At 33.0% G+C, this 8,513-nt stretch overlaps 2 protein-coding genes and 1 long non-coding RNA gene across 3 annotated transcripts in view; 1 reads left to right on the plus strand and 2 right to left on the minus strand.

Moving 5' to 3' along the window:
* LOC119420824 overlaps positions 1-1,267 on the minus strand; it is a 10,261-nt gene extending 8,994 nt beyond the window's left edge. Inside the window, exons 1-6 of the mRNA XM_037688251.1 lie at positions 1,031-1,267; positions 864-929; positions 653-784; positions 510-560; positions 352-414; positions 94-216 (exon numbers count right to left, since the gene is read on the minus strand). Of these exons, the coding sequence (XP_037544179.1) occupies positions 94-216; positions 352-414; positions 510-560; positions 653-784; positions 864-929; positions 1,031-1,222 (627 nt within the window). The 5' untranslated portion in view covers positions 1,223-1,267. The remainder of the gene's footprint in view (positions 1-93; positions 217-351; positions 415-509; positions 561-652; positions 785-863; positions 930-1,030) is intronic.
* LOC119420430 lies at positions 1,268-4,208 on the minus strand. Its single transcript, XM_037687826.1, has 6 exons — positions 4,054-4,208; positions 2,584-2,692; positions 2,343-2,452; positions 1,982-2,260; positions 1,521-1,614; positions 1,268-1,399 (listed from the first exon to the last, which is right to left on the minus strand). The coding sequence occupies exons 2-6, from the start codon at positions 2,690-2,692 to the stop codon at positions 1,284-1,286; spliced, it is 708 nt and encodes a 235-aa protein (XP_037543754.1). The 5' UTR covers positions 4,054-4,208; the 3' UTR covers positions 1,268-1,283.
* Positions 4,209-5,963: 1,755 nt separating this feature from the next.
* LOC119420433 lies at positions 5,964-7,421 on the plus strand. The gene is made up of 3 exons (XR_005187304.1): positions 5,964-5,973; positions 6,408-6,467; positions 7,362-7,421. It is a non-coding gene; the product is annotated as an uncharacterized LOC119420433 (long non-coding RNA).
* The last annotated feature ends 1,092 nt before the right edge of the window (positions 7,422-8,513 follow it).

Below are 8,513 nucleotides of genomic sequence, written 5' to 3' on the forward strand. Positions count from 1 at the left end.
ATTTAAACATATTCAGGATTAAAAATGTTAAATTCACTCAGACAAGATTTTGAATCAAACTTTACTAGCAAAATTATTTTTTTCTATACAAACCCTGTGGCTGGAAGAAACCTTGCACGGACGGATGGTCTCAAACCCAGCACAGTCGGACGTGTCCCGAGGAGGGGGAGAACGCGGCACATCACAGACAAACACCTGGTTCAGTGTTGCCTCCACCTAAAAAACAAAACGAAATAGACAAAATTCATTAGCTTAATGTTACACACACTTTAAAGAACTCATACAATATCAAGTGTTTTCTTAAGGTTTCATATTTATTACAGTTTTAACCTTAATATGCAAAACACTTACAGTCGTCATAGGTGCAACAAATTCCACACCAGTACCAGAAACTGCACAAGGTGTGTCAGAAACCTAAAAAAAATAAAGAAAAGACCAAATAAGTAACATACAGTCATATTTCCTAAGAATGATAAATGGATTATGCTTTTACAAACATGCTGTCTTACACGTCTGGATCTTAAGACAGATGGTTTCCTTGGATGTTCCACAAGCTTGGTCTGCAACACCAGAAACAACATTTCAGGTTAGTGTTAGTTATAAAAGAAAATACTGCGACAATGTTATTACTGGTTAGATTAGTGCAAATTACGTCGTTGCCTGTGTGAACATGTTGACAAGCCGATGGAGAGACTTTTTCCATGGCAACCAACATAGCGGGTGAGAAATGGACAGGATTCAGGGGGATGGAACACTCTTTCAACGTCACAGGAGTGCCATCCATCTATTAGACAAAGATTTAAATTATTAAGAGCCCAGAGACATTCGTAATTAGAGCATAAATATCTGAAATCTTCACGGACCTGATGCGGAAACACCACTTTCTGGGGCGAATCAGAGTATGACTCCGATTTCCACGTGTGGCGTCTCTGTAAAGATAAAAGCCCATATAAGATAATTTGAACGATTAAACACAGTTACAGAACCTAACATGTTTCTTTCAATAAAAGCAAATACAGAACACTCATACCTTTAAGTCAGATCTCACAAATATTCGAGTACGAAAGGGCCGAGGTGAAATGCGCTCCGCTCCCTTCACAACCCGACGGGGCACAAACCTCTGCTCGGAAGGAGGAGCTGACTGACTCTCCACCAGAATCTCTGGCTTCATGTTTAAAATAGTCCGAGCAGCAGCCCTCACTTCGTCACGGAGGATACGCATCCCGTGGTCATCGCTAAGGTGGATCTGTACACAAACAGTAATCGGACAGATAAAATTAGCATTACATAGAAATGTAATAGTGTAAAATGTCAAATGAGGATATACTTACGCCATCACGACACCACAAATCCAGATGGGATAGGGGTAACTTGTCAGATATGGAATAACAAGGAATCCCTAAAAACACAATGATAAAATAATAAATCATACAAACATTCTCTTGACAAAACATAACATGAAACGACTTGTCATCCATTTAACCAAACAGAAATTTATTGAGAAACATTTTAATAACTACCTAGCTTACTGGATCTCCGATGAAACTCGTGTTGAAACAGAGTTTGCTTGTCACTGGGTTCTGTTAAGCGGGGCACCATTCCAGTACAGAATATCTAAGAAGAAAATAAAGAATTTAGAAATATATTTAGTGTTTGTCAATTATGATTCTCACAGATCTTAACCCAAAATGTTTTACATGTGTATGTGTTTAACCAAACCTAATTTAAAAGATTGAACAATCTCCTGTAAATATCATGATGCATGCTCTATAATCCAGGTAGAAAAATCCAAAAAAATTCAATCTGGTCCTCTGTACATTCAAAAAATAAAACAAAGCAAAAAAAAAAAAAAAAAAAAATAGAAGTGCTTCGTCTCTCATCCAAGACACTTCCTTAGATTTCCTTTTTTTTTAATGTTCAGAGGACCAGATTAAACTTTCTTGGACTCCTTTGAATCACTTATGTTGAAAACAGTGCTCACCTTAGACTTAGGCCATTGGCTGCAGACCGCAATCAGATATTTCTCAAATTCATGGCCTGCCTCTTCTGGCTCAACGCTGGTTGTTAGGTTGTTCGATGGTGCCATTACACATACAGCATCAGGCTCCCGAGGTACTACAGCATGTAATACCTCTCTGCGCAGTTGAGCTGCACTGGCACCAGGAGTACACATGATTCCAAAGTCGAGATGTTTATCTGAAACCGGAACAATGCCATCCGCAAAAGATCTCAAATGGGAATCGCCAATGAGAAGAACAAACTGTGTAACAGAAAAAACAAAACAAAATTAACACACACTATATCTCAATCTTAGATTTGAAAGCGTCGCTGATTGTACTTACATATGCATCTGCACGAGGGGGTTTGTCTGGAATGACCAACTTGTGAAATTTGTTCGTAACTTCACTCACTGGCCACTCGTTCACTTTGTGGCGAAAACCGGAACCACGCTCTTTTGAAGAACAATAAAAAATTAAAGGAAAGAAATTAGTTAAACAAACATAAACTAAACACTCTAAATATTCCATATGACATGAAAATAAGCAATTAAATTATAAGAATTGATTTAAAATAAACACTTACGTGGAACAAAGTCACAGGACACGTCTCTTGTACCTACACGTCCACCCACAACTGCTTGGATTCTACTGCGTGCAGCTTCGGATCGACGGTGTGATTTGAGTTTAGGCATCTATATTTTAAACATAGATAAACACATATATAAATATATAAATGTGTGTGTATACAAAGTCTAGATAGTTAACCTAACAAAATAAAATTTGAATGAATGAATAATATATACATGGTATGGAGAGCTCTTTCTCTTAATATTTAAAAAAAACAATTTATACAATTGAAAAAAGGAAAAATAATAAAATTAAGAACAACATGCTCAATCCTAAGCACTTTAGTAATCCTCATCAGACAACAAAATATCTCAAGACAGGTTTCGAGGGATAACTTTTCACAAAATGAACATGTTATTGTTACTATTTTGTGAATATAATATTACTGTACTGTCTTTATGTCCACAAGCTGATGTTATGTTCAGTGTAACACGGTGTTCAGCTGAAATGAAGTTAACTTACATATATATATATATATATATATACATATATATAGCTTAACATATTAATAAAAATGTATCAGTGACTGTGAGTTTTACTAAACTTGTCATTAAAATATTTTAACTGTATTAATGTAAATTCCACAAAGATTATTTATATACACTGAACCATGTGTTGATCTTTAATAACTATACGCGTAACATTTACAGAGGTAAAAAACGTGACAATGACATGATGTTTCTTATCAGGTTACACTGAGTGGAGCAATCGACCGTTCTAAGATGGCGCCTGGTGTACCACGCGACCGTTCTAAAATGGCGGCTTGTTGCGCACGCTACCGTCATAAAATGGCGGCAGTAATGCTCGTGAAAGAAAAAAAAAACCTTACAATGACTAGTATTCATCTATGACTGATTAAACGTGCCGTACATGATATGTCAATCTAACAGGTTACACTAAGTGGAACGGTCGACTGTCCTAAAATGGCGGCACGCGAAGAAACGCAGTACCCAAAAAAAAAAAAAAAAAAACACGTCAAAAAATTATTTCTTTACTCGAAAATAAAATACACTTATATTTAGACCTTATTATTTCTTAATAAAAACACTTTCACGGTCAAATTGTTTTTTACAAACTAAGATATACCCATAAGTAAAGCAACGTTCAGATCCATATGCCAAAATATAATGTATAAAATCAATTACTTATTTGCTCTAGATTACAGTAAAGGTATTAAACTATTACTTAATTAAACTATTTCTTGACAGATATTGAATTATCAGGGAGACTCTCTTAAGTTTGCTGGCCCAGTTTAAACCAGTAAAAACCGAAACACAATTTCATTATAATCCTGTCTCTGAGCAGTTCTAACTCATAAAACCAGTATACATTTAAAATATGTAATGTCAGCCAGTCTAACGTTTAAATAATAAATGCATGTTTATAATCAAATGACCTAAATAACGTTAGCACGGCAAAAACTTACCTTGATAACAAGTAGCTGTGAAATCGATGAATGAAAAGAAAAAAGAATTATAACACAATTTGAGAAATCTCTGAGCTCACAAACAATTCTGTTCACACTCAAGGTTTGAACAAAATCGTTTCAAAATCAGCGGGGAGACGGTTACAAAGCAAAACTTGACCAATAGATTTAAAAATAGCGATCACGTGTATCACAAAAACCAATCGGCATTCGGTTCCGCTGACACATAAAGCTAGCGTCACGCATAGCACAGCATGAAACAGGAAATGTCAAAATAAAACATGTATTTAACAGGAAGTCGGTAAAAGAAAGATATTTCTCATGCGTCCGCGCATTTCTTTAGATATCGGGGGATATCTTTTCACAAATAACATGAACATGTTATTGTTAGTATTTTGTGAATATAATCTGACTGTATTGCATTTATGTCCACTTACTGATGTGATGTTCATTGGAACACGTTTAGCTGCAATAAAGCTGACTGAGATCTGATGACAGGAATATTTTGCTAACAAGTATACTCACTATTTCTGTAGCTTTGATTCATTATCAAGAGATATGTATCAGAACTGGAGTTTTGTTTAAGTGCTAGGATATAAAAAAAATTACACTAGGGAAAATATAGCAAATAAAAAATAAGATTGACATCCTTTCTAAAATGTTTTGGTGTAGACACAAATGTCCTGTTTTCATTTTAAAAGTTTCACAAACAACAAGATGTAAGGAAAAGAAGGAAATATCTTTGAGGAAGATTCATCTGAGCAGTTAGTATTTTAAACCTAAGAATTTTGATCAAACTGGTCAGACTTTCCAAGTGAGAGATAGTGTGGTATCATCAGTTCACCTTAAAAAGAGTTGGAGCATCATTATAAGTTCATTAGAGTTCATACATGTACATATTTTATTTTTAGTCACAAGATGAGACACCTTAATGTGTTTATATGAACAAGTAAGTATAGACTGTAAAGTTCATATTCATGATGCTTTTTCATTTCAGCTTGAAAAGTACAGGACTAGACGAACTCAACAAAAGCTGGAGCTCCTCTGTCTGTGGCCTATCAGGAACGTGCACATCTCACACACAACCTGAGGAACATGCTCGTTACACTCACAACCTGTGCCTAATCTGAACATTTTTATTTTAAACTTTTATTTTTTCATTGACCCTTTATTTATACAGATAGTCTCATTGAGTCAGGACAAGTCCGTGGAGCCAGTATCCAGATTTTGTCCTATGGCACAGATGTCGTCCTTGTGCTCACCAGAGAAGTCCTGGATAGTCTAATTCTGCGTTATTCAGGTTCTGGAGTAACTACCATACTCATTTTATGAGTGATACAAATACTGCAAAAAATAACATTAAATCAACAACCCATTTAATTCCTGTCTTAAAAATATTTTAATACTTAAATTGAATTATTTTTAAACATAACATAAAAATGTAATTGCTGTAAAATAATAATTATGGATTGTAAAACTGAATGTAATTTACAAAGTATGATCTGGAAGGAAGGACATGATTTGTATTTAAGGTGGAGATGATCTTCGGTATCCAGCTGCTACATGTCTGTGATGATCACATTTAAAATGTTGTTTGTGAACTCAGCCGCTGCACAACGAAAATCCTTGAACCCTTTGTATGAAGCTATCCAAGATACAGCTCTGACATTCACTGAAAAGAAGAAAATTATTATTTGTTAGTTCAGTGTTATTCCTTAATACCTGTTGAATTGACAATAGACATGGTCACACATTATGCCACAATAATCTGATGCATATCGAATGATATATCATTGACATACAAATATTGGAATATTATAGTGGGCATTCTAGAGTTAAAAGTTAAAAAACATTACAAATGTATCCATAAAAACTTGAAAACATGGACTTCAACGAACTTCCAAAAACTGAAGAAGATGGGTAATTGCCTTTGTTTTATTTTATTAATATTATTATTATTTGGAATTGTGGTAATAACATGATATTCCTTAGACACAAATACTAATTTGCTTTTCAAGATATGTCAATGCTCATATTAAGTGCCCTGACAAAAGTTCATACTGATTAGCCACAATATAAAAAACTCAGTATAATTAAATATCATAATTATCATTATTATTATTATAAATTGTTAAGATTACATGTAAAAACAAGAAATAAAAACAGGCAGACTTTAATCTATATTTACAAACATAAAAACAATAAATTTATGTCTTTATAACTTTTAACAAGGTACACATGGCATTTTTTTGGTTATTACTTTATGAAATGTGATAAATTAAAACAATTACTTAATGCTATAAAAATTTAATACATATGTGTTTTTTAATTGTTCTATATGAAATCATTTTCAGAATAAAGACAAACATGAACACAGAGGAATTGGATGCATTCTCAACTGCAAAAGAAGATGGGTAATTATTATTTTAATTGTTTAAAAAATTATTTTTACAGATATTTGTGGTTGTATAATAGTATTCCTTTGTCAAACTGAGGAATTACCTATTCTATGTATGTCAATGCTCATTTCAATTGTCCATTTATATGCCTAATTAATTACAAATATAAAATTCTATTTCATCACTGAATTATAAGCATTTCAAACCTCTTGACAAATTTTTAATATTAGCCTTTAAAATAATTACTTTATTTCTACCAAAATTACTTTGTCTAAAATATTTTCTATAAAACTCTTGAAAAAAAATGTCAGTCTAAAACTTGCAGTTACTCTTAAACATGAAAAAAAAAACATATTATTCCAAATCTTTTACACTTGTTATATTATACTTTAGCTGTGTTATGGACTTGCGACACATCCAGGTTGTACTCCATCCCTTGCATAGTGATTGCTGAACATGGGCACCAGAGACCCCAATGACCCAAACTGGAAAAAACAGATAAAAATCATGAATGAATGGATATAAAACTGTTCAGAATTACTTGATAATTACTAAACTAAATACAGATTTACATAACTATCTTCTTTAAATAAAATTTATACTTTTACACACAATTTGAAGTAATAACATTATATGTTCAACTTATTAGCTTACAAATACTTATGCTTACAAAATAGAAAATTAATTAAAACTATAATGTAACACGTGTAAACAAAAAAATAGAAATGAACAGAATTAAATCAAGATTTGGAAAATTAACAGCTTAATGTCATTTTCACTTTATCATTGCAAAATACACATTTATTTGGTTTTACTAAATAAGATATGCTTAAATTTGCACATTATTTAATTATCTAGAAATGTAACAATTTTTTTTTAATAATATCTTCTGTATAAAATCATTTTCAGGACAAAGAAAAGCCAAGACCAAGAAGGATTGGATGAAATCCCCAACGTGACAGAAAATGTGTAATTGTCTTTTTTTGGAATTTGCGTTAATAAATTTTGTCTTATTTGAAACATTTGTGAACCTATTATATCATTTCATTTACAAGATAATAATTTACTGTCCAATAATACATATAAAAAATAAATTAAATAATTAGATTAACAATTAAACAAACTAATTACAAAAACACAAAACTAAACAATTTTATAACTAATAGTACATAAAAACATATGCTTAAAAACTAAAAGCTTTGACAGAAATTCTTAACATAACACATTACATATAAGTTACCCTAAATGGAATACATTACCCACTTTCATAATTGAAAAATTGATTTAAAGATATTAAACCAGTACAAAACCAAGAGGAAATCAGTCATTTTGGGTCAAAGATTAATTTCTGGGCTTTTTAAATGGAAATTTTTTATGAACTCCTAATAGGGATTTTGAAAGATTGCCTTAAAACTAGGTTAACGACACTCTGAGGTCATATTGTGACGTCATCAAAGCCCCGACCCCTAAGAACAGGAAGTGACTTTTTGGCTTGGAATGGTCCTTCTTTGACACCCTTTACATAATCAGGATGATCCTGTGTTAGAAGACAGATAAGATGGTCTGACTTGATTTAAACAACAAAACAATTATAGCTGGAGAATGTGGGCGTGGCGCCATGGCGAATTAAAAAGTGACGCCGTTGCAATACGTTTGGCTCTAAATTGCACAGAATTGAGCCCAGGTGAACCAAAATCACTATGATTGATCATTATGCACATCTGAACAGGGTTCCATGATAAGTGGCCAAGAACCTCAACAGCGCCACATAGATTCTTTTTACAATTATATCTCAGTGATACAACATCCGATCTGAACCAGATTTTGGGTGCATCATTACTGAGAGCTGATGGACATTTTAGTTTTGTTGTTTAATATTTGACTCAAGGGCGCCCCTTAGATTATTCAAACTGTTATATCTCAGTGATATGTCATCCGATGTGGACCAGATTTTTGGTGTGTAATTAATGAGCACTTAAACACACAATGGTATTGTTGTTTTACTTTTGACTCAAGTGCGCCCCCTAGGTAAATCAAACTGTTATAGCTCAGTGATATATC

This window comes from Nematolebias whitei, chromosome 14, assembly GCF_014905685.2.
Source record: "Nematolebias whitei isolate Nwh7 chromosome 14, NemWhi1, whole genome shotgun sequence".
In the NCBI taxonomy this organism is placed as follows: domain Eukaryota; kingdom Metazoa; phylum Chordata; class Actinopteri; order Cyprinodontiformes; family Rivulidae; genus Nematolebias; species Nematolebias whitei.

What these genes read in the sequence shown, in the direction of transcription:
- LOC119420430 (XM_037687826.1), bottom strand. Translation starts at nt 2,692, where the DNA reads ATGCCTAAACTCAAATCACACCGTCGATCCGAAGCTGCACGCAGTAGA. An exon ending in GTCCTGTGACTTTGTTCCAC is followed by an intron (nt 2,453 to 2,583) that starts GTAAGTGTTTAT and finishes GTTCTTCAAAAG; the next exon opens with AGCGTGGTTCCGGTTTTCGC. An exon ending in CCCCTCGTGCAGATGCATAT is followed by an intron (nt 2,261 to 2,342) that starts GTAAGTACAATC and finishes TCTGTTACACAG; the next exon opens with TTTGTTCTTCTCATTGGCGA.